This window comes from Podarcis filfolensis, assembly GCF_964270895.1.
Source record: "Podarcis filfolensis genome assembly, chromosome: Z".
Taxonomy (NCBI): domain Eukaryota; kingdom Metazoa; phylum Chordata; class Lepidosauria; order Squamata; family Lacertidae; genus Podarcis; species Podarcis filfolensis.
In genome coordinates, this window is record NC_139617.1 from 30,092,526 (window position 1) to 30,118,550 (window position 26,025).

The following is a 26,025-nucleotide window of genomic DNA, read 5'->3' on the forward strand; positions in this document are numbered from 1 at the left end:
TGATCAAGATTTTGGCATTGATGTCGGCCCTTGTGGAAAGACAACTGCCCAGGTAGGGAAAGTGATTGAAAGGGAGAAACAAGCTAAGAGGAATACCTGTTTGGCAAATCCTCTCACCGTGATCAACTCCTGCCCTGAAGCCTATGTCCCCACTGTGGAAGGACGTGTGGATCCAGTATTTGCCTCCACAGTCACTTACAGACTCACTGCTAAGACTGCGTTCATGGAAAACAATCTTACTCAGCTACGAGTGATCGCTAAAGAAGAAGCGTAAAGATTAGTGTGTCAGAATAGGGCTTGGGAGACACCAGAGTTTGAATCCCCCACTTGGCCATGAAACTCATTTGGGTGACTCTGAGTCAATCATTCACTTTCAGGGTTGCTGTGAAGAACAAATGGGTAAGTGAGACCCTATGTACATCACCTTGCACTCCTTCAGGAAAGATGGGATATAATTGTAATAAATAGGAATAAATTATGCAAGAAACAGCTTAAGGCAAGTTAGAATCACAGAATTAAAGTGGGTCCTAGTAATAGACACCTCAAGAGCCCGAGAGTCTGTTGGTGCCAAGCACAGCAGATGTTGGGGTTGCTTCAGGGTTCCATGTTCTGGCTTGCCAGACGGAGCAGCTGCCACGATGAGGTAGCATATACTCTGATTTAGGCGGCATCCACACAGCAGTTTATTCCATTTTCACGACTCTTCGCTAACTGTTAATTTCCACATTACGCTTGAGCTTTTGCACAGCACAAAGGCCACTTATTTATAAGAAACATTGGAATGCTGCTTTGTCATAAATAAGCAGTATACAGCAATAAAAACATAAAAGTTTGTTTTTTTTAAAAAAAGTTAGAAACAGAGAACAGTTAATCACAGTGGAAGGATACATTCTTACTGGCCCACAGAACATAAACGTTTTTGGCAGCTGTTTAAACGTTGGCACAGAAGGTGCCCACTGAATCTCCAGTAGCAGAGAGTTCCAGAGGACTCGGCCGATGATACTAAAGGCTTGGTTTTTCATAGTCATGAAATGAGCCTCACCAATTCAGGAAATAAGCAGTCATGCTGCTGCAGACAGTGTCAGTGACTGAGCTGGGATATTATAACGGTTCAGGCACTCTGTGAGGGCATACCCTGGACTTCTGAAAATATAGCAGAATTAGCAAGAGTTAGTGATCATTCCCATGTTATTTGCACACTTATTTTTCCTGGAAGCAAATAATGTGGAAATGAGCATTAAACTTTTGCTATATTCTGCTATATTTTATGTCCTGCGAAAGCTCCAGTATAATGCAGAAATTAACACTTAGCGATGTAGTAATGAAAACTACAAAATAAACCACTGTGTGGATGCAGCCTTAAAGTCACCAATGGTGCAACGGTGCCACTCTGCTATCCTAACTTCACTGTGCTGTTCTAACTTTCTTTTGCACCAGCCGATGGGATTTAGTTCTGTCTCCTTCACTTGCCGTGCCTCCTAGCTGGCCTTACCCAAGGTTTAGGGTTACATTGTGAGTGAACAAGTTTTAGTTTATTTATTTGCTTTAGAATCAGCGGTTGTGTAGGGGTTAGAGTGTCGGACTGGGACCTCGGAGACAAGGGTTCGAATCCCTGCTCAGCCATGAAGCTCACTGGGTGACCTTGGGGGCTGGTCACTATATATCTCTTAGCCTAACCTACCTCACAGGGTTGTTATGTGGATAAATTGGTGGAGAGGAGAACTATGTATGCTATCTGGAGCACCTCGTGTAGAAAAGGTGGGATAAAACGCAAATAATGCTTGCTTGCTTACTTACTCACTCACTCACTTCCATGCTTCCCTTTGCAGCTCTTCCTCACCACAAGGCAGACTCCCCAGTGATGAGACCTGAACGATTAATGGTAAGCTGGGGGTCGGGGGCTTAGAAAATTGTTCAGTGGAATCCTGAGTTCTAGGGGTGTTTGTAGGTATGGTGATTCCCTCTCAGCTGCGCCCTGAAGTGGTACAGTCCCAGCATGTCCACATCGGGGTGTGTGTGTGCAGCAATCCTTTTGAGTCCATGGGCACCACAGCCATCCAGGGAGACTCTCCCGGCACCATTACTGCAGTGCCACCTTCAGATGCCAGGCGAAAACATTCCTTTTTAATCAGGTCTCTGGCTTTTAATGGTCTAGGGTCTTTTAGAGTGGGTTTGATTTTTCAATTTTTCTCAGTCCATTCAGACATAGTAGGAGATATGCACACACACCCCACCACAATTTTTTAGCTGTTATGATCTTACCATTATAAACTTAAACACTATTTCCCATCCTTTCCTGGTTATGTTCTGATAAAAGTGACAGAATCTTGCAATAATGCCTTCATCCAAATGGGAGAGAAATATTTCCCTTCTGGTTTTAATATATGTATGTATTTGACCTTTTTTTATCAGCTGCTTTGAGTTGTCAGTGGCTTAAAAAAAAGTGGTGAATAAATTTAATAATATGAAAAATGCTTTCTTCTGGCCTAATTTCAGTGGAGAGAGGGGCAGTGTGTGATTTTTTTTGGGGGGGGGGAAGCATGGAAGACCTTTTTGAGGCAGGTACTCCCACAGCCAGCACACTGGCAAGCCCCTTGCTGCATTACATGACATTCTTGGTTTTGTAGAGGTGGAAGGGATTCCTATCCCCTGCAGTGCAGAAATCAGTTATATTGTTATGCTTTGATTGATGCAGTTTGTGTTCTCTCCCTTCCCCGCTCTAGACTTGTATGTCTGATCCTGGCTGGTTCCAGAGAGATTTGCCACAGCCCCTCCTCCAATTCTCCCTCTCCTGGTTCGTGAGTCTTGCTGCGTAGATCAGCTCTTATTCCAAGACCTCATCGTTGAAGCATACCGTTCTGAATAGTTTCCTAAGAGAACAAATCCATCTTGCCATCGGTTTCCGAAAGTAGCTCCTTCTTTCCTGCTTCCTCCATGTTTCTACTGTTGCCTGTATCCAAGAACACTTGTTTGTTTCCCTTTGGGATGTTTGGGAGAAGTTGGAATGCCATGGCTGGCCAAGGAAGAGAGTTGGTGGTGGGGTGCACGCAAACAGTTTTATCCACCCTGTTCCACATCCCTTTAATGTGGCATGGTGGACCCACACCAAGATTTATGTACAGGGCTTTGGGGGAGCACCAGCTTTTAGCACACTGGCTGTCTTAAGACAAATCACTCTGTGCATTGTGGGGGACGGGGTGTGGGGAGATGGACACTTCTTTCTAAATCCTTTTGAAGAATGCGAAGACATTTCCAAGTGGGGGTTCTCCCCCACAGCAAAGCACTGAAGAATGAACCTTTTGATTTTCTGCAGTGGAACAGAGAACAATTTTGGTGGTTATTCTGCCTCTGCATCCTCTGCTTGGCCTCCCCAGGTGGAAAGCAGCCCTCTGCTATTGTGCACTGGAAGGAGACAGGACCATCCTGTATGGTTTTCATTCCACCCTGGAGCAGACAACGAGAGAGCCTATGTTTTTTTTTTGGGGGGGGGAGACCCCTTCACCTCCTGCCTGAGGCACTTATACACATGGTGACTTCATCATCAACGTGCCTCTCTAACTCTGGTCTACTGGGGAGGAGGTAGAGGTACTTTCAACATTTCAGCAGAGATGTTCATTTTCCTGGTTCTTGGAATGCACCATGGTTCTCCATCCTATGTCTTGTGTTTCTCAGGAGTGTGGTCAAAAGCACTCCTTTGGATTCTGTGGCTTTGAAGAACTGGCTTCCCATCACAACACACACAGGTTTCTGAGGACCAAAGCACAAAGCATCAAGGCAGACCAAGCAACACCTTTTTTGTTTGTTTGTTTAAACAATAATCCAAACTCAGTTTATATTGAATGTTAGAATCTTTACCGATTCACATGTCTCCTGTAAAAAATATATAAAAACCACTCTTTGGCTTCGCTTTCTTCCTGAAAACAAAATAAAAACACCCTGGGCATTCAAATATTGCCGACAATTCTGCCTTTTTTTCCAAACACAGACTTTCGTAGGGCTGGAAGGATCTTCAAAATGTGGTTGAAGGTCACAACAGCAAGAAAGCTGTCCGGAGGGTGGCAACATGAGAACGGGCCTTCTCTGCAGTGGCTCCCCATCTGCGGAATGCTCTCCCCAGGGAAGTTTGCCTGGCGCCTTCATTATACAGCTTTAGGCGCCAGGCAAAAATGTTCCTTTTTAACCAGGCTTTTGGTTGATTTGTTTGACATCCTATGCCCTTTTAAAATGTGGTTCTTTTTTGGGGGGGGGTGTTATTGGGTTGTTTTTACTTTGATTATATATATTGTGGTTTTATATTTTGATTTTGTTCTGTGAATTGCCCTGAGACTTAGGGCAGTATATTAACTAGCTAACTGCTGTAAATAACTAACTGCGGGCAGAAGAAATTAACACACAAAGTAGAAAGGTTTCCATCCCAATCCAGTTGCTGCACACAATCTCTGCATGGGTACAATTCAGCTACTTCTCCTTCATCAGCTTTACCAAAGCCTTAAACTAGTAGGAAGCAGGGAGGGGCCTTCTAAGCAGCAGGAACACTTTGTATTCAAGATAGACAGGCAGAACCTTTTACAAACGCGCCGTCCTAAATGGGAAGGGCCAACACCGCAGCAGGAACCCCGTTTTAAATTCTCAAGGAACCCTGACAAACCCACCAGTAGCCCATGCTGCCAGCTAGTCAAGGAACACCGGGAACATGAGAGAATATGCTTATGGTATGCATGAAACTGGGTTTTTCGTTTTTCAAGAGAATGTAAGCAGAGCTGCTGTAGAAGTGGAAACAGGATCCAAGGATGTCCAGAGGTTTAGGGTGGGAGGGAGCCTATATCTGCCCTGCAGGGCCAACACTTAATACAGGGTATGGCCCTCCAGGCTCCAAGCAGCACTGACATCTACAATCCTGCTTTGTAAGCAGAATGCTAAGCTCAGAGGCATAAAGAATTTTTGAGTTTGTTCCATGTCCATACACACACATGTTTAGTCAGTGGTCAAAACTAAACATGGCGATGCATGGTCATTCTGATGTTCAAGCCGTCCTCCTACTCAAGACACTCAGAAGTTTCTGTCCAAGTAACAGCAAGTCTGTTAATATAATTGTAGATAGATCTAGTGAAGGTGAGGTTTGTGGGCCCAGTGGTGGGTGAGGTTTGTGGCCCGGCACGCCACTCCGCTGGCCATTGTTCTCCCCACCCCCTTGATCGCCACAGAGCTTTCTGGGTTCCCGGAAAGTTGTGGCCATTTTAATCCCAAGTACTTTGTCATGTGTTTTCCTTTATCTGAGGCCTGGCTCCTGGAGAGCAGGGGGACTGCGCCTGGGCACGCAATCTGCATGTCCCCCTTCTCCTGGATTGAGTAGTGTTACGTCCTCGAGGTTGTAGTGACCAAAGAAGAAAGCATGGAGTCATTAAGCCAATTTCAGTGTTCTGAGTCCATGATTCCAATCAATCAGTGGATTGTGCAGGTGTCCCATGTCCTGATCCTGTGGCAGCTAGGGGGAAATGTGGAAGATGCACCAGATAGCAGCAGTTGACACGCAACATATGCTTTATTGTATTCTAGCTCTTGTGGCCATTTTCTCCGCAAAAGGTCCGGGGGGTGGGGTGGGCGTTGAGCACCATCATGTGATGTGAAATTGGTACATTTTTCACCAGGCCTCGATTCATCATAAGCTAAAAGATGTCCAGCAATTCCACACACTATTTTTGTGAAATTTAAGGCACTTAAGGTATCTTCCACCGGTTGTGTGGGGTTGTTTTTTTGTTTTTGTTTTGGTTTTGTAAAGTGATTAGTTGCAATGATTTTAGTGATGTTAATAAAGTTAATAAAGAAGGAAAATCCTTGTCTGTGTGTTCTGTTAAGTTGCAATCATTTTTTTGTTGTCAGAATTTTATATGAGCAAAATGGCCTTCCCCAACCTTGTGTCCTCCAGGTGTTGGGCTATGACTCCCATGACCCTTGACTGTTGGCCATGCTGGCTGGGGCTGATGGATACTAACAACATCTGGCGGGCCACCGACTCCTCATCCATTCTCTACTGAAAAGCAACCTTGATCCCAGTAACTTTTCCTTCACCCGAGAGTATGTTTTGCATTGCCTCCTAAAATCTCTACCTGGCATGACTGTCTCTGATCAGTACCATCCACGTGTTTCCTGGCCATCAGCAGTGATGATTCCAGAGCCTTGAGTTCCAGCTCTAAGTTGTGGTACACATTCTCAAGCAAATAATTGCTCTTCCTAATTGCTTGTTCATGTGTTCTTATTCCCCTTAAATGTCTCTTGAGATATGGGGGGGGGGGTTTGCAAATATTTTGGCTGTCACATGGTCAAAACAACAACAGCAGCACTTTAGTTGATTGATCACATGAGTTTTAATCTATCACAGAATTGTGGAGTTGGGGGTCATCCAGGCCAAATCCCCACAATGCAGGAATCGCAGCTGAAGAATCAAGAGTTGATTAGATTGGTATACTGTTGAATAAAACCATGGCTTTGACATGGGAGATTACAATTCACAACTGGTACATGTCTAATTATTTTTCAGATCCATAAACTGTTTCACAACCAGAGGCAAAGCAGTGTACACAGTAAGATAAAATACAAAGATATATTCCCAATAAGCAAAAAACAACAAAAGCTTTTCCACCATTATGCAGTAAAATTCCAAATGAAATGACTGGGTCACGCTTCAAGGAAAGCCTTTCTTAATACAACAATGATGTTCAATAACGGGTCAGCAAACTTTTTCAGCAGGGGGCTAGTCCACTCAGATCTTGTGGGGGCTGGACTATATTTTGCGGGCTGGAAATGAATTAATTCCTATGCCCCACAAATAACCCAGAGATGCATTTTAAATAAAAGCACACATTCTACTCATGCAAAAACACCAGGCAGGCCCCACAAATAACCCAGAGATGCATTTTAAATAAAAAGACACATTCTACTCATGTAAAAACACACTGATTCCCAGATCATCTGCGGGCCGGATTGAGTAGGCGATTGGACTGGATCCGGCCCCTTGGCCTTAGTTTGCCTACCCATGTTCAATAACATTATTTCCAACCCACCCCTTTGTGCAGTGCAGAAAACTGTTAAAGAATAGTACAATGAAACCAAGGTTTAAAAGTGATGCCATGCAGTAGTAATAAAATGGATCATTCCACGGTATCCCATGAGCATATGCACATATTGAACATGCAGGCCATGTTCAATATGTGCATATTCTATCAAACGAAAACATTTTGTATAGAAAGCTGTGTTTCTTTTTCCAGTACAGTGTTCTCTTTAGGACACTTGTTAACTTATCCATAAGAATTATGTCCCATATCTATTGCATCCATGCTTCAAAAAGGTTTGTATTATGTCTTCTCCAGTAGCTGGCTATAATAAACTCAGCAGCTGTTAACTGGAGAGCAATAATATATTTCCTACACAAACAGTTTGCCTAACAATAACCGCACTTCATCCAGCCCTCATTTTACCAGCTTCTTTGCAAGAATATCCGGGGGGAGTTTGTCAAAATGGGTAAAATAAAATGGATGAACGTTATTCAATGATGCTGGCTCATCAAACTCAGTCATTTACAACTCTGCCTCCTGCTGCTTGCCTCCTTGCTTCTTAGCGCGCGCGCGCGCACACACACACACACACACACTGTAATCCCACTACCCCCAGGGTGAGCAATCGCCCACTTTGGGAACCCCTGGTTTGCATGACACTCCAATTCTTTGGAAAGCAAAGTTATCAATACAAAACTGATACACAACTTTATCCTTCCTTTCTATCATATTCTAAGGAGGCAGTTGAAATTCTAATTCAGTATGGGCACTGTGACTGGATAGATGTGGAATAATGTGATGTAGTCTGTGCAAGACATAGAGGTTTTTGGTCAGTAACAATCATTCCGCTTCTATTTAATCTGAATTGGCTCCTGGTGTGTTTCTCTTAGCTGAACTGGAAGTGCTGGCTTATCTTACTTTGTTGGTTTTAAAATAAGGACCAGTTATACGTAAAACAAACAGATTTTTTTGTAAAAAAAAAAAGCTTTAGAATTCCAGTTTAATAGGATTTTTGATTATAACTACACAGATTTGACTTTCAGAGTAAAAATTCAAGACATTGGCAGAATAAATCCAGCTTGGGAGGCCCAGAAGCTGTCAAAGAACCAGGCTAGTGAAATGCAGTATGGCATAGTGGTTAGAAAATCAGACTAGGATCTGAGCTAAAGAACGTAGCTAAATGTTTTATTGCAAAATATAAGTGATTTATTAAATAAAAAAATGCAGATTGATGCAAAGATGAAAAAGACTTGTGAATTAAAATATGCAAAATGGACACAGGTCAGAAACAGACGGCTCTGTTCCTTCCTAGATGCTGATTTCTTTTAATCTAAAAGGAACTCACAGATAATTTTCTCCCCACCCCCCTGGCCAATTCCACCTCTTTCATTGGTATTTGAATAAAGAGCTTTGGCAGATAGCTAGAGAGAAAGTTGAAAGAGCAGACAGAAGTATCTGCCACTAACAGTGGCACTTAAGTGCATAGTTGAACTATGGAACCCACTCCCACAAGAAGCAGTGAGGCCCACCAACCTGGATGGCTTTAAAAGAAGATATGGACAAATTCATGGAGGAGAGTAAGGTTACTGATGGCTGCTAGCGATGGTGGCTCTGTTCTGCCTCCATTGCTGAGGCAGGAATGCTTCTGAATACCAGCTGCTGGAAATCACAGAAGGAGAGAGTTGTTCTTGTGTTTGAATCCTGCATTTGGGCTTTCCTTTGGGGGCATCTGGTCAGCCACTGGGAGAACAGGATGCTGGACTTGATGGGCCATTGGCCTCTGATCCAGCAGAGCTCTTCTTATGTAATTCAGGAGAGCTGGAGCTGTGGAATTTTTAAAAAAGCTAACTTGGGTCATGATTTGCAGCGTTTTGAAACAAGCCTTCCCCTCTTGGGCTGTTTAACACATGGCACCTGTCAATTTTTTATTTTTATTTTTTTAAAAAAGAGAGCTCCAAGTGTTTCTTCCTTGCACAGCCATAAACCTGCCTCTTGAGAGCTGGTGTAGCAGGCTTTGACTGTCGTTCCCTGCACTTAAAACAGATGAAGACAAATCCTTGTAGAGATGGACCTGGCTCATGCCAAAGGTGGGGGGACCCCCCTTCCCTTCACCCCCCCCAGCCCTATCTATGTTTTTTGCCACCACATTCATGTACAGACTATCTGGCTTATAGTAGGTGCAGAGTTGGATTCTTAACAATGTTTGTATGTAGAGCTCGTGTGTGGTGCAGTGCTGAGCATGCTGGAACTAAGACCTGGGAGAGACCAGGGTTCAAATCCCCACTCAGCCATGAAACTCACTGGGTGTAGCCCTGGGCCAGTCACTGCCTCTATCAGCCTAACCTACCTCTCAGGGTTGTGGTGAGGATAAAATGGGAGAACCACGTACGACACCTTGAGCTCCTTGGAGAAAAAGATGGTATATACCATGGGTAGGCAAACTAAGGCCCGGGGGCCGGATCCAGCCCAATCGCCTCCTAAATCTGGCCCACATACAGTCCAGGAATCAGTGTGTTTTTACATGAGTAGAATGTTTCCTTTTATTTAAAATGCATCTCTGGGTTATTTGTGGGGCATAGGAATTAGTTCATTCCCCCCCCTCCAAAATAGAGTCCTGCCCACCACAAGGTCTGAGGGACAGTGGACCGGCCCCCTGCTGAAAAAGTTTGCTGACCCCTGTGATATACAAATGCAACAAGTAAATAAATAATAAGGATCCTCTCCTTACTTGAGCTGAAGGCATTTCCCTGGTCACACTGGTTTCACTTTATAAAAATATATGTAGCAGCTGCTTTATTTTAAAAGGCAAGATGCAGCTTTTTGTTTTCTTTTTCTAAGCAATTACATGCACAGAATGATTTGGGACTTTAAGGGAGTCCTTGATATGACTCAAGACACGTTGGAAGCAATGCAGTCAAACCTGGGCATGTGAAAACTGTCATCTGAATTGCCCCCGTTTGCGTCTTAATTCGGACTGCATGCGGGGTTGGTGTACACCCTTAACAAATACTCTGATGATGCATGTAATCCCATTTTCGGTGTTTAGCCTGGTTAAGAGGCAGCTGAGAGGACATATGATACCCACCATCAAATATCTAAAGGGCTGCCCCATGGAAAATGGAGCAAACTTGTTTTCTGCTGCTCCAGAATGCAGGACCTGAACCAATGGATTGAAATTGTAGGGAAGGATATTCTGACTAAGCTTTGTGAAGAACTTTCTGGAAGAGCTTTTTGACCGTGAAGTTTACAGCATGTTATTCTTTGAAGAAGAATTATTTGAAAATGATTTACAGATGGTATTTAACTCCAAGTAGACTTGCTAAGATGTATAAGACTGAATCAGATAAGTGTTGCAGATGCAATGAGGTTTAGAGTATGTTCTTTCATATGTGGTGGACCTGTAAAAGGATGAAAGAATAATACTTTGGAAGTCGAATGGAATCCATTCTGGAAGTCTGTTCAACTTCCAAAACGTTCGGAAACCAAAGCTTCTGCAGCCAATTGGAAACTGTGGAATGTTTGAGTTTCAAAAGAAAGTTCGCAAACTGGAACAATCACTTCCAGATTTGTGGCGTTCGGGAGCCAAAATGTCTGGGTACCAAGGTGTTCGAGATCCAAGGTACAACTGTATTGGGAAATTGTTTATAATGAATTGAAAAATATGTTAGAAGTACTTTTCCAAACAGAGTCCTTTTTGTTGGGGATAATTCAGATGGAAATTCCTAGGTGTCAAAAAAGGCTATTTATGTATGCCACTAGTGCGGCCCATGTTTTGTTAGCCCCAAAATGGAAAACAAGCGAGGCCCCAAATAAAGAAGAATGGCAGCTTAAACTAATGGAATATCCGCAGCTTGCAGACCTAACATACAGAATAAGAGAACCAGAACAACATACATTTAAAGAAGATTGGAAAATGTTTATTGAATATATGGGGGGAAACTGTGTACACTTGAAAACGCTGGCAGCATTAAGAAAAATTCAGCAATGTAAACAAGTTATTATAGATGTATTAATGGAATACTGAATGGTTTACTTTATTTAAAATATGCAGGGATTTATGATATGCAAATTGAACCATGGAAAGAGAAGAAGGGGAGTCACTGACATTTTAAGGTTGTTTAATGAATATTTTAAATTGTAAAATGAAAAACTTAATAAAAATTATACACACATACACAAAAGACAGTGAAATGGACTCCCTTGGGAGGTGGTGGACTCTCCCTCCTTGGAGGTTTCTAAGCAGAGACTGGATGACCATCTGTCAGGGATACTTAGCTGCGATCAGATGAGCCAACTCCTTGAGGCTGAGGTCTCTTTGGCCCCCCAATAAAATATTTGAGGGGCCTGGACCCTCCCCCCAAGTTGATGAGCATTGCCATTCAGTTAGTGTGTATGTGCCATGTCATGTGATCCACTATGTGGGGCAGGGTTTACTTGGGCCCCATAATATTTTATTCAGGTTGGCACCCCTGGCTGCAATTCCTCCATTGCAGGGGGTTGGATTAGATAATCCTTGGGGATCTCTACAATTCTAAGATCCTACGAAATATCCATAAGCATTTTAGTATGCATTTCTCCTAAGGTGCACATTTTCTACACACAATTTCCCTTGATAAAACGCATTTACTGTTGCTCTTGCTCTCACATAGGGAGCTTTAATTTGGGGGGGGATTTTCCGTTTTACAGACTATAATAACAACAACAAAGAAAAGAATGCAAACATCATATCCCCTTTGACTTCCCTTCCCTCCCTTTTGTGGATCCTTATATTTTAATTTTCATTCTGCATCTCATCACTAACTCCAATTAGTATAAATCCTTAATCAATCCATAGTTAAAATTTTTACTACAAGTTTTCTGTCAAACCTACCAACAATTACAATAGTTTTTTGAATACATTGTATACTTCTCCCATTCCTTATTAAAGTTTGAATCTTCCTGGTTCCTAATTTCTTCCTGTAAATTTTGCCAATTCAGCATAGTTCATTAGTTTTATCTGCTACTCTTCCTTGGTCAGAACTGTTATTTTCCTTGCATCTTTGGGCCAACAATATTTGGGCAGCTCATAGATGAGAGCTTTATGTGTTCTGTCCCTGAATATAGGCATCTTTGTATGCTGGTTTCAGTCTGATACCCACTTTGCAAAAGGCAGAGAAGAGTGATGGCTGAAGGACATCTGTGTTTTAGACAGCACACATTAGGAAGGTTCGCTTTATAAAGGCATTTCCCCATCTCCATCTCACTCACCCCTGCAGAAGAAGGTTAGGCCCAGACTGCCTGTCGCCAGAGAGTTTTCTGCCTGCTCTTTGGCCGACCTGCTGAAGATTTACAGCAGTGGCTAAAGCCAACAGTTCCATCCTCCAAGCCCGAGGCCTGCAATCTGTGTAAAGAGAGCCATCTGCCTTGGCCTTCCTCTCCAGAAGGAGAAACCGCCCTATCTCTGTTCATCTCGACAGCCAGAGAATCTGCCTAGGAGAGGCAAACCACTTTGCAAATGTGGATGACAAAGTGGCTTTGATCTGCCTCTCCCCAGCTGACTGTATCATGAGCAAATGGGGCTGGGTTTTTTCTTTCTTTCTAAGGACTCCGAAGTGTCCAAGAGGCCTTGAGTGCAGCTCATTACGTGCTATGTTAAAAGTTAGCATGGGATCCTGCAGCGTGTTTACAAATGAGTTGGTTCTCTCCACCCTACTTAAGCAGCCTGACAAAAACAAGTCTTAGCTCAGGCTGAGTATAAGCAGTCTCTCCAAATCCTGCACCTTATATGCGAGGAGGGGAAAGGGGGCATTTTGCTGAATTGCCTACAGTGGGAAAGGGTTCAATTATCCACAGTTTGGGATGGGGGAAAAAAACCCTTCATAATTTATTTGACTCAGACAATGCAAAATGAATCTCTAGTGTTGATTCATTGCTTCTCTTCATCCACCAGCTTGAACCAAGAGAGGATGGCTGGAGGATCAAGCCCGTTGCTTCCTTCAGTGGTATTACACTAATATTCTAGTAGTGCAATGATGCTTCGGAATACCAGTTGCTGGAAGCCACAGGAGTGGAGAGGGCTCTTGTGCTCGGATCCTACTTGTGGGCTTCCCTTTGGGGCATCTGACTGACCACTGTGAGAACACAATGCTGGACTAGATGGGCCGATGACCTGATCCAATTGCAAACTCGACTTACGTTCTTATTTCCTCCTATAGTCTGAAGTTATATATCTTCTGCTGTTTAGTACTCAAGCTGATGCAATCCTACATTGCCATTGGCTCCCTGAGTTTCATTTAGGGCAGAAGAAATTATGGAGTTTTTTGTTTTTGAGATTGGGGAAGTTTCTTGTACAAAGAAAAGCAAGTAATAAAAAAGAGAAGCAAAGTTGTCTGAGATAATTTAGCTTAAATTGTTGGGCTTTTTAAAAGAGTGCTTGATCATCATGGGAAAAACATTTTTATGCACAGAAAACTTTAGGGAGGGCATCGTTGTAAATAACAATTAATGCTAATAGATTCTGCCGGGCTGCTCTTGAGCATTAAAGGCAGGAAGAGAAACTTACAAGCTTATTTTTAATTCATTTGCAGCTGGCAATGTTGCAAGTTGTGGTAGGGAGATGATGCCACTTTTAAAACAGTTGGTGAGTGAAAAATTGGGACATAGCTTCTACTTCAAAAGAGATACTTAGCGGAATTTGGGGAAGAGAGAATACACTAGTGAGAGCTGCTTACACTTAACCATCCGTTATCGGCAGAGAAGAATTATGGAAAATATCACACAATATGACTAAGAATGACTTATAGATAGCACAGTTTATTGTGCAACCTAATTATAATGCATATTATTATGTTTAACTAGTGTTCATAATTAACTTACTCAGTTTATACCCCTCAACTGCCCCAATTTAAGCGGGACATCCTGAAATTACTGAAGCCATCCCAACTGCTGACTGGATCCTGCAATGTCCTGGTCTTTGGTCTGGTGCTCTGGCATGTGTCAGCTGGCTCATGCCAGAACACTAGACCAAAATACTCTCTTTTTTTGTCTCATGCTCTTATGTGAATCAGCTGGCTTAGGCCAGAGTGCCAAATCGGGTCCTCCCTTAAAGAGGACACGTATTGCGGTGAGACCTGGACAACTGGCACCCTGTGTTGTGGGTGGGTACGTTTGGACAGCCACAACACCCAAATGGTAGGTCCCTCAAAGCTGTGTGCAACCTGGCCAATGGGACGCAGTCTAAACGGTTTGATGGACCTATTTATGCCCATGCACATGACCCAGAGCTCCCTCTTTCAGCGCTTGAATTCAGAACACCAACATTGTGTCCTCTGCAAACCGAGAGAGGGAGAGAGAGAGCGATTTACCTTTGATGGATCATCCTGGTGATATCTTTTCGTTATCCTTTCTTTTACCCTCTTTCCCCCCTCACTTTAATTTCAGGTTAATCCTCCCCATCCCTGCCCTTCCCTGACTAAGAGGGGCCTTTGCCCCCCCGGGGCCTCGGCCCCTTAGTGCCCTTTCGGAGCTTTTCACTCTTTTAATTTTCCTGGATTTTTCCCTTTTGCGGGGCTTGCTGCGGATTCCGATTTTATATATGTGGCTTCGTCCAGCGTTTGCTGATCCCTCATGAGCTGGCTGATCCGGGGGCTCCCGGAGTGCGGCGTTGCCGCGGCCTGAGAAAACCTCTGCTCAGCGATTCGTCTTATTAATCTTGGAGGGGATTTCGCCCACGGGGCTTTGGCTGTTGGCACTTTTGCCTGTGGAGTTTCCTCCATTTCGCTGGGTTCTCCGAGCAGCAATTTTGAGCAGTTATAGCTGTGTCTTTCATTTAAAGAGCCTTGAACTGAGTTTAGTGGGGGTGAAAATATTTTGAGTTCTACTGCTTGTTTTGTTCGCTGTTCCGGCTTCTAAGAGTTCCCCCTCTGTAAGCCTGGTGAACTCTGCACCCCCCTCCCAATTTTAAGGCTGATTGGGGAAACTGCTGGGGCCGGCGGCCATTTTCTCCAGCTTAATTTGGCGGGAGCGCCATTTGCACTGGTGATAGTGCAATTTCTGGTGGGAGCACGATCTTGTTTTGGTGGGAGCGCCATCTTAATGGGTTAAGCCTTAATTATTTATTTTGTATTGTGGGAGAGCTTATCGAGATGCCTGTTAAAAGGAAACCTAGTCCTGCTCACCCTTCAAAAAGGGTAATTAGAGGCCCACCTCAGTCGCAGTGTTCAGTGCAAGCCCCAGTAGTTCCTCAGCAAACACTGGGTCGTCTGGGTTTTATTGTTGCCAATATTGGCTCAGACCCTGCGGCCTTGACAAGGTTGAATTCACAGCTTGAGTCATTGGCTCAGCAGTTTGGGAGGCAGCCTGATCCCCAGCCTGGCCTCTCCTCTTCTTCTACTGTTTGTGAAGCCCATGGTCCCTCTGATGCAAGTGAAGGGAGTGAGGCTTTTGATTCTTCTGGGGCTTTGTTTTCCCAGCTGCAGTTTTCCAGGATTCCAGTCCCAGCTAGTCCCAGGGGTTGACCCAGGAGTATGGGTGCCACGGTTCAGCAGGCCTTTCAGCCCGGACTGCCACGTTTCCAGTCGGCACCCCCGGGTTCTGGGAGTTCAGGGCTTCCAGCAGCGCAGCTTATGGGGAGAGGAACTTCTTCTCAGCCTAGCACCTCACATGTTTTTAGTTCTGTTCAGGTGCAGTCAGTCCATCCGAGGGAGACATTCAGCATCCACTCTTCTGAGGAGGATCTTCCGGTGCCCAGGGTCCCTTCATCCGGTGGCAAGCGGCAGAAGAGTCGTCGCTCCAAGCGCAGGGCCAAGAGGCGGAAGGATGGCAATACCTCCTCTTCTACGGGTATGTCTTCTGAGACATCTGAGGATGAGTGAGATGTGACCCTGGGTCTTTATTGGGACCACGGCGAAGTGGCTTCGGGCCTTCCCAGGTGGGCTTGGCAGCGCAGAGGGAGGGCATCATTGTAAATAACAATTAATGCTAATAGATTCTGCCAGGCTGCTCTTGAACATTAAAGGCAGGAAGAGAAACTTATGAGCTTATTTCTAATTCATTTGCAGTTGGCAATGTTACAAGTTGTGGTAGGGAGATGAAGCCAATGGTGTGGGCGAAGGTGTCTGCGGAAGGCACGCCTGTGGCAATGGTGGTGCAGCTGGGCGAGAACGATTTGCCAGAAGCTCCCAGCTTGAGCCTGCAGAGCTGCATGCAGAAGGACTTGAAAGAGTTAAAGCTGTTGCAGCGACGTGCATGGCGAGGAAGCCGATGCCCAGCTGCCACCAAGAGGGCCAGGAGGCATGTGCAGAGCGCAGTGGCCAAGAAGGTTCTGGCCTTGGGCAGGATGGGGATCCATCACCCGGGCATTACCTCTCGTGATGCATCCCTTTGCAGGCTTGATGGGGTTCATCTGTCTGTGATTGGTTTATGTGATTGATTTATGGCTGACCTCTGTGTCAGCGGGATTAAGGGACTGGTTACAGGTCTGAGTGTCTGGCTGCAAGCGCGGGGCTTGTGTGGTGGATAGGCTCTGGTTCAGGTGATAGGGATGGGAGAACGCTCTCGCCATCCCTATGTGAAGGGTATTCCGTTAAAGGAATCCAGGGACTTGATGGTTTGGTCAACCCCTGTGAGGGGGTTGTGCCCGTGCCTGAGTCCAGGGGGACATTTGGGTGGCGGAGTTAGCCCATGCCCAGCTTTCCGCTTATCCAGGTGTTCACCCTTGGCTGACCTATGCTGGAACCCTGGGTCAGTGCTACCTGCATGGCAGTCGAACCAGAGCCTATGCAACCACTCACTTTCTGTAATCAATAAAGCTGTGGCCTAAATTCTGCCAAAAACCAAAACCAAAATTTGAGTCTCGTGTGAATTTATTTAGGGGGCAGGTTTCTGGGTCTGAACAAGCAAAACCAAAAGACACTCAATTTTTGGTTTTGCACTCTGGTGCATGTCAAATTGCTCCTGCGAGAGCCCGGGACCAAAAAAGAGTGTCCCGATTTTGATCAGTGGGATGCTGATCAATTAATTAACACTTAATTATTTTTTAAAAAATCAATGAACTAAACCTGAAAGGTGAGATGAAGATGAGTGAGATGAAGATGCCAGGTGAGATGAAGATGAGTTAAGATCACTGAAAGGTTCAGGACAAATAAAAAGAAATTTTTAATTCAGGGTATAGTTAAACTATGGAACTCGCTGCCACAGGAGGCAGTGATGGCCACCAACTTGGATAGATTTAAGAGAGGATTGGACAAATTCATGGAGGAGAATGTTATTGATGACTGCTAGCCATGCCTCTACTCTGCCTCTACAGTCAGTGCAGCCATGACTCTGAATATCAGTTGCGGAAAGTGCTGCTCTAGTGCCCAAATCCTACTTGAAGGTTTCCCACAGAGGCATCTGGTTGATCACTGTGAGAAGAGGATGCTGCTCCACTGGCCTGATCCAAAAGGCTCTTCTCATGTTCTTATACAAGCTGCAGACTTCCTTCTCACCTGTCACAGAAACTGCTCTCTTTGCCCCACCACACACTAGAAATTTTTTGGAAGCAAACACTTTCTGCATGCTGCATGACAGTTTGTACAAATGAGGCAAATATATGGAGACTGACTTTGAGATCTTTGTGGTGAAACGGCAATTTGTTGTTCTCTAGTAAAGCAAATTGCAGCTCAGTGACTACCTCATCATGTCAGCTGTCTTCATGCAAATAAAGGACAGTGAAAAATGAGCAGTGTCCTGAAAGGCTGGGTTATAGCAGTGGCTGCAAGGCATTCTGTTAAATGGTTGTTGTTTTTCTTAGCGTTCAGCTGCACAGATGAGTTTGCTAAATGAGAGTTGTCTCCTGGCAAGTGTGTGAAATGGAGAAAGGAAACAGAGAAAAACAAAACAGTTTTACTTTGAGAAAGATCACCCTAAACAAGCAGGAACTTTGAAAAACACCATGCTGAATATATGAGGCCTTGGTGTGTCCTTGTTTCCTATAATTACAACAAATGTTGCGTTGCTTTGCTGTCCAGCATCTGCCACATAAGTCCTGTCTTCTTCTTCTTGGGAGAATGTGCATTAATCCTAAACTTGATGAATGAGAGCCACTAGATTCCCTCCCAGTAAAGAAAGTGGAAAGTTGAGGAGAACAGCATCTTTAAGGATTTTGCACAAGGAATCAAAGTCTCAACACTTTTTTCCAAGTAGATCCATTAATCTTGCATTATGGAAGTTATTGGCATTGTACATTTGCGGGGAGAAAGAGAGAGAAGGGAGGAATATTTGGTTGTCTCATTGCTTTGGGCCAAGGAGGGACCCCAGAAGAGAAACACAGCAGATAAAGTTAGCTTCTTTCTTTTCATAAGAACATAAAATGAGGCTGTGGGATCAGGCCAATGGCCCATCCTGTTCCCTCAGTGGCCAACCAGATGCCTGTGAGAAAACCACAAGCAGAATCTGAACACAAGAGCCCTCTCCTCTCCAAGAGTTTCCAGCAACTGGTATTCAGAAGCATTCCTGCCTACAACAGTGAAGGCAGAGCACAGCCATCCTGGCTATCAGCCATTAATATTCTTGTTCATGACCTTAATGAAGGCAGCCCCCACTACAGTGGGGGATCATCAGTGGATGGAAAACAAGGATGACAGAGGGTAAATCATCGTTGCAAATTCTCCCCAGAGAAGGGGGGAATGGGATTCACTCACAGTTCATCTTGGTACCTGGCTTTCACTCCGGCATGGAATATGGGAGACAGGGAGGCGTTGAATGCAAAAGCACGTCACCTGGTGAAAATCCTCCCACGCTGCCATTAAGAAGCAGAAGTTCTCCATTTAATTGGATTTTTAATTGGCTTTAAAGTACTGGCACGTGATGGAAAGGGTTTGCAACACATACAGTCACACCTCAGAAGCCGAACAGAATCCATTCCAGAAGTCCGTTCGACTTACAAAAAGTTTGGAAACCAAAGCGCGGCTTCTGATTGGCTTCAGGAAGCTCCTGCAGCCAATCAGAAGCTGTGGAAGCCCTGTCAGATGTTCAGCTTCCAAAAATAGTTCCCAAACCAGAACAGTCACTTCTGGGTTTGCAGCGTTCAGAAGCCCAAACGTTTAAGAACTAAGCTGTTTGAAAACCAAGTTACGAATGTACTGCCAAATATACCAGCTACAAGGATCAAAGGTTTGAATTGAGATAAGATTTTCTTCGGTGTGAGAGTCGATTAGGGAGAGGGAAGCCCATGGTTTATTTATTCTTAGTTTCTGTTAAATATTTATGATTCAGCAAGCCTCTTCCGAATATAAAATAAAAAGATATTTACAAGTGAGGAAGGGACGTTGGAGTAATATTGATATTAACTAGCAAAAATGGAAACGGTGTGTGATCTGAAATGAAGAAAGGAGGGGGAGGAAAAGCTCAAGTATGACTGTGTTGGAAAGACAGAGTAATTCCCCTCAACTCCATTTAAAAACAACAGACAAGGAAAAAGAGACTGAGATTTGTGTGTGCTACTGACGGGTTGTAATCTAAGATAATGTTTACAGTGGTAACTCGGCTAACATACGCTTCAGGTTACATACACTTCAGGTTACAGACTCCGCTAACCCAGAAATAGTACCTCGGGTTAAGAACTTTGCTTCAGGATGAGAACAGAAATCGCGTGGCGGCAGCGGGAGGCCCCATTAGCTAAAGTGGTACCTCAGATTAAGAACAGTTTCAGGTTAAGAACGGACCTCCGTCGTGGAAAGAGGCCTACATTACACTTATACCGAAAACAGAGACTGAAAAGACTCAACTTAAAAACTACCGTCCCATATCCTTATTAAATGTGGATTACAAAATTTTTGCTGATATTTTGGCCAAGAGATTGAAAAGAGTATTGATTGAAGAGATACATAAGGACCAAGCGGGCTTTCTACCGGGAAGACATATATCTGATAACTTGAGGAATGTAATTGACATTTTGGAAAAGTTAGATGTGAATATAAATACTAAAGCTGTTTTGATATTTGTGGATGCGGAGAAAGCCTTTGACAACATTTCTTGGAGTTTTATGAAAAAGAACTTACAGGGTATGGGGGTAGGCCAAGGCTTTGAAAATGGTATAAGTGCAATATACTCTGAACAAAAGGCTAAACTAATTGTAAATAATGTGGTTACAGAACAATTTAAGATAGAAAAAGGGACACGACAAGGGTGCCCAATTTCCCCTTTACTTTTTATATCGGTCCTGGAGGTTTTGCTGAACATGATTAGAAGAGACCGGCTGGTTAAAGGTATACAGGTCGGAGCCAAACAGTATAAAATGAGAGCATTTGCAGATGACCTAGTTTTGACGTTACAGGAGCCAGAATCTAGTACCAAAAGAGTTTTAGAATTAATTCAAGAATTTGGTCAGGTGGCAGGATTTAAACTGAACAAGTCCAAAACTAAGGTTTTAGAGAAAAACTTAACATTGTTTGAAAAAGAGAAATTTCAGAATGAAACAGGTTTGACTGTGGTGAAGAAAGTGAAATATCTGGGGATTAATATGACAGCTAAAAATGGGAATTTATTTAAAAATAATTATGAGAAATGTTGGTTAGAAGTGAAAAAGGATCTTGAAATATGGTCAAATTTGAAGCTTTCCTTGATGGGTTGAATTGCAGCTATAAAGATGAATGTATTGCCTAAAATGTTGTTTTTGTTTCAAACATTGCAAATTGTGGACAAGATGGATTGTTTTAAGAAGTGGCAGAAAGACATTTCTAAATTTGTCTGGCAGGGCAAGAAGCCCAGGATAAAATATAAGATTTTAACTGATGTAAAAGAAAGGGGTGGATTTGCCCTGCCAGACTTTAAACTTTACTATGAATCAGCAGCATTCTGCTGGTTGAAAGACTGGCTGCTTCTTGAAAACACAGACATTTTGGACCTAGAAGGTTTTAACAACGTTTTTGGATGGCATGCATATTTGTGGTATGACAAGGTTAAAGCACATAAAGTCAGCTATGATTAAATGGGCACAAGATGTTGGACATAACATTATGTTTGCTGACTGGGAACAGTTGTGGACCACCGGTATGAAATTTACGGCATGTAATGCCCTAAGAGAGAATATTATGAAAATGATATACAGGTGGTACATGACACCAGTCAAGCTCGCAAAAATATATCATTTGCCTGATAATAAATGTTGGAAATGTAAGGAGGTTGAAGGTACATTCTTTCACCTTTGGTGGACGTGCCCAAAGATTAAGGCTTTCTGGGAGATGATTTATAATGAAATGAAAAAGGTATTTAAATATACCTTCTTGAAGAAACCAGAGGCTTTTCTCTTGGGCATAGTCGGCCATTTGGTGCCAAAGAAGGATAGAACTTTTTTTATGTATGCTACAACGGCAGCAAGAATACTTATAGCAAAGCACTGGAAGACGCAAGATCTACCCACTCTGGAAGAATGGCAGATGAAGTTGATTGACTGTATGGGACTGGCAGAAATGACTGGCAGAATCCGCGACCAGGGAGAAGAGTCGGCAGAAGAAGATTGGAAGAAATTTAAGGACTATTTACAGAAATATTGCAAAATTAATGAACTTTGAAAGATGCTGGATTGAATTTATGTGGTCTCTAGCTGTTATGGTAAAATGAATTGGTATAAATATTGTTTAAGTTACAAAATTTAAGAAGTTGATTGGAAAATAAGGTGTTAGCTAAATGGAATGTTAAGAGATTAGGATTTGCTGGATAAATAATTTGAACTAGAAAACAAGAAGGGGAGGTATGAGGAAGTCAAGGAAATATGTTATTGAAAATTGGTACTGAAATTGATTTGTTTTTAATATTTTTTTTCTTTTTCTTTTTTGTTTGTATAAAATTGAAAACTCTAATAAATATTTATATAAAAAAAAAAAGAACGGACCTCCGGAACGAATTAAGTACGTAACCTGAGGTACCACTGTAATTGGGCCATTAATCTCTTGCTGGAAGGAAAATAATTTGCGGGCTTTGATAAGAATGCTGCAGAGATTCTGGGAGCTGGAAAGCAGTATTAAATCTTCAGCGCATTCAAAAACTGCCCACCTTGTCCTAGGCTGAGAGAAAAATGGCAAAGATCTGTGACATGTTTTACTGGTGAGACAGAATGGTTTCTAGTAGACTGTTGCCTGTTCCAAGACGTCAAAACTAGGGATGGAGAGGTAAGACCTGTGAGAAACTTTGAGAGTCAGTTCTGCCCCAAGCCATGATGGGAGAAAACATCTGGGAAGTGAAAGAGACAACACCATATATGGACAGAAGAAATCTCCATGGTTATAACAGTTTTCACACGCAGGGCAGAATAAAAATAATAGTTTGAGTTCCTCACTTGAAGCTTTATACATTTATATATTGTAGCATCACAAATGGAAATAACTAATTCTGTAGCTGTTGACTAAGGGATTATTATAACTGAGATATAACTGACATTAATTAAGATTATGGAACACAGTGATATAAGATCAGAAATGCACCCAAACCATCATGCGGGGAGCCATTTTAACTAAAATGTATTAATTGGAAGTTGATTGGCACTTTGATAATTGTATGATTTGGGAATTGTTATTGTTATAATTTGGCTATTATTGGGGTATATTGGAAAACTAATTAAAAAATTATAAGATATCCTTGTTCATGAATTTGTCTAATCCTCTTTTAAAACCATTTAAGTTGGTGGCCATCACTGAGTGAGTTCCACAGTTTACCTATGAGCTGCATAAAGGACTTTCTTTTACTCACCTAGAGTCAGTTTTTTTTACTCACCAGTCAGTTTCATTGGATGTCCATGAGTTCTAGTGTTACGAGAGAGAATAAACTTTTCTCAGTCTACTTTCTTCATGCCATGCATCATTTTACAAACTCCCATCATGTTGCCTCTCACTTGTCTTTTCTCTAAACCCAAAAGTCCCAAATGCTGCAACCCGTTTTCATAGGGGAGACGGTCCTTCCCCTTCATTATTTTTGCTGCCCTTTTCCAGGTCTATAATATTCTTTTTAATGTGAGGTGACTAGCTTTGCAATCTTTTCAACAGACTCTATTAACACTAATTTGATGTGTAGGCAAGAGCAGGTGATAATATCCATCTCTGCCTTGAAAAGCTTCAGCTGCCGATTTTGGCACAGCAGGCTGCCTTTAGGGGTCATGCTGTCAGAGCAGGTCAGGCTGCAGGTCTGGTCACCTGGCAGTCCTACTGCCTGGATCCTCTCTCTCTCTCTCTCTCTCTCTCTCTCTCTCTCTCTCTCTCTGTGTGTGTGTGTGTGTGTGTGGTGTGTTTGCACATGCACACTCTGCTGGCCCCAATGGCTGCAGGGTCCACATTTCGCCGCCATGCAATGGTGGCACAGCATTTGACACCAACCACAGAAGGCCACTTGGCCCATCACCTCCTGGCAAATATTTTTTTTTTTTATAATATTTTTATTTTTCCATATAAACACAATACAACAAACATAAACATACAAAAACAAAAACAAAACAAAAAACATGTATCATTTCATATCCTAATTTCATATCCTATCTTCCCCGACTTCCTCATGCCTCCCCTTTCTGTATTCCAAATTCTTATCGATTGTTCAGCAAATCTTCCCTTATTTTAATTTAAATTTAGACTATTCTTCCTTATTCTCCTTGTCATAACCATTGCTAATAGTAACCATTTACTTTCCAATCCAACATCATTCTAACTTTCATTAACTTTGTAATATTTCTTTAAATAGTCCTTGAATTTTTTCCATTCTTCTTGCGCTGCTTCTCTTCCCTGGTTTCGGATTCTGCTCGTCATTTCTGCCAGGCCCATATAGTCTATCACCTTCATCTGCCATTCTTCCAGTGTGGGTAGTTCTCGCGTCTTCCAGTACTTCGCAATGAGTATTCTAGCTGCTGTTGTAGCATACATAAAGAAAGTTATATCCGTCTTTAACACCCCTTGGCCGACAATACCCAAGAGAAAGGCCTCTGGTTTCTTGGGGAAAGTATATTTAAATACCTTTTTAAGTTCATTATAGATCATTTCCCAGAATGCCTTAATCTTCGGGCAAGTCCACCAAAGATGAAAAAATGTACCTTCAGTTTCTTTACATTTCCAACATTTGTTATCAGGCACATGGTAAATCTTTGCAAGCCTGACTGGGGTTATGTACCACCTATATATCATTTTCATAATGTTTTCTCTTAAGGCATTACATGCCGTAAATTTTATCCCGGTGGTCCACAACTTTTCCCAATCAGCAAACAAGATATTATGACCAATGTCCTGAGCCCATTTAATCATGACCGATTTAACCGTTTCATCTTGTGTATTCCATTTCAGCAGCAAATTGTACATTTTGGACAAATTCTTAGTACTGGGTTCTAACAGTTCTATCTCCAATTTTGATTTTTCCACCTGGAAGCCAATTTTACTGTCCAGTTTAAACGCTTCATTTATTTGGTGGTAGTGGAACCAGTCTCTCACCTTCCCTTTTAATTTCTCAAAACTCTGCAATCTCAATTTGTCCCCTTCCTTTTCCAAAATTTCCCAGTATCTTGGCCACTTGGACTCCATATTTAACTTTTTAACTGCCTTAGCTTCCATTGGCGACAGCCACCTTGGAGTTTTATTTTCCAGCAAGTCTTTATATCTGACCCAGACATTTAATAGTGCTTTTCTGACAATATGATTTTTGAAACTTTTATGTGCTTTAACCTTGTCATACCACAAATATGCATGCCACCCAAAAATGTTATTAAAACCTTCCAAATCCAAAATGTCTGTGTTTTCAAGAAGTAGCCATTCTTTCAGCCAGCAGAAAGCTGCCGCTTCATAGTATAGTTTAAAGTCTGGCAGGGCAAACCCCCCTCTTTCCTTTGAATCCGTTAATATCTTAAATTTAATTCTGGGCTTTTTGCCCTGCCAGACAAATTTAGATATGTCTTTTTGCCACCTCTTGAAACAATCCATTCACCTCCTGGCAAATAGAAGGGGAAGAAATGGAAGCAGTGAGAGATTTTACTTTCTTGGGCTCCATGATCACTGCAGATGGTGACAGCAGTCACGAAATTAAAAGACGCCTGCTTCTTGGGAGAAAAGCAATGACAAACCTAGACAGCATCTTAAAAAAGCAGAGACATCACCTTGCCAACAAAGGTCCGTATAGTTAAAGCTATGGTTTTCCCAGTAGTGATGTATGGAAGTGAGAGCTGGACCATAAAGAAGGCTGATCGCCGAAGAATTGATGCTTTTGAATTATGGTGCTGGAGGGGACTCTTGAGAGTCCCGTGGACTGCAAGAAGATCAAACGTATCCATTCTTAAGGAAATCAACCCTGAGTGCTCACTGTAAGGACAGATCGTGAAACTGAGGCTCCAATACTTTGGCCACCTCCTGAGAAGAGAAGACTCCCTGGAAAAGACCCTGATGTTGGGAAAGATGGAGGGCACAAGGAGAAGGAGACGACAGAGGACGAGATGGTTGGACAGTGTTCTCGAAGCTATGAACCTGAGTTTGACCAAGCTGCAGGAGGCAGTGGAAGACAGGAGTGCCTGGCGTGTTCTGGTCCATGGGGTAATGAAGAGTTGGAAATGACTAAACAACACAACAGAAAACAATTACCTGCTAGTGCTGTAAAAATGAACCTTTCCCCTTTGCTAACGTGATGCCGTCTCCAGGAGGTATTCAACTGCAACTTCCATCAGCCCCAGGAAGCTGTGCTGTTCTTCATCCAAGGCCCCAGTCCAGAAGTCCTTTTCACATGGATGCTCACCAGGTCAAGACACTCTGTTCATATAATGCCAATGTACTGACTGCCCAAGTTACCCACCCCTGCCTGGTGGGACGGTGCTCTGGCGCACTGACACTCATCCAGGGGCAGTGGGGGTTGGCTGCCCCTTCAATATTGGGGGGGGGGCTCTGCCCCCTGCCTCAAAATATTCAGGGGGCTGAAGCCCCTTGTGCCCCCTATACCCTGCACCCCTGCTCATGGAAAAAGGTGTAAGAGAGACTTCTGATTCTGCTAGCCTTTCGCTATG

General features: G+C 43.1%; 1 protein-coding gene and 2 long non-coding RNA genes across 5 annotated transcripts in view; 1 reads left to right on the forward strand and 2 right to left on the reverse strand.

The window, feature by feature from the left end:
- OPHN1 (oligophrenin 1) overlaps positions 1–5,832 on the forward strand; it is a 125,646-nt gene extending 119,814 nt beyond the window's left edge. For all 3 annotated transcript variants that reach the window (XM_083596367.1, XM_083596369.1, XM_083596368.1), the window contains 2 exons: positions 1,830–1,882; positions 2,724–5,832. In XM_083596367.1, coding sequence (XP_083452493.1) covers positions 1,830–1,872 — 43 coding nt within the window. In that variant the 3' untranslated portion in view covers positions 1,873–1,882; positions 2,724–5,832. The remainder of the gene's footprint in view (positions 1–1,829; positions 1,883–2,723) is intronic.
- The window catches only part of LOC310754565, a 632,985-nt gene that overhangs the window by 166,245 nt on the left and 440,715 nt on the right, over positions 1–26,025 (reverse strand). The window lies entirely within an intron of this gene.
- On the reverse strand, positions 17,137–25,287 carry LOC310754611. Its single transcript, XR_014543923.1, has 3 exons — positions 24,963–25,287; positions 21,904–23,402; positions 17,137–19,735 (listed from the first exon to the last, which is right to left on the reverse strand). It is a non-coding gene; the product is annotated as an uncharacterized lncRNA (long non-coding RNA).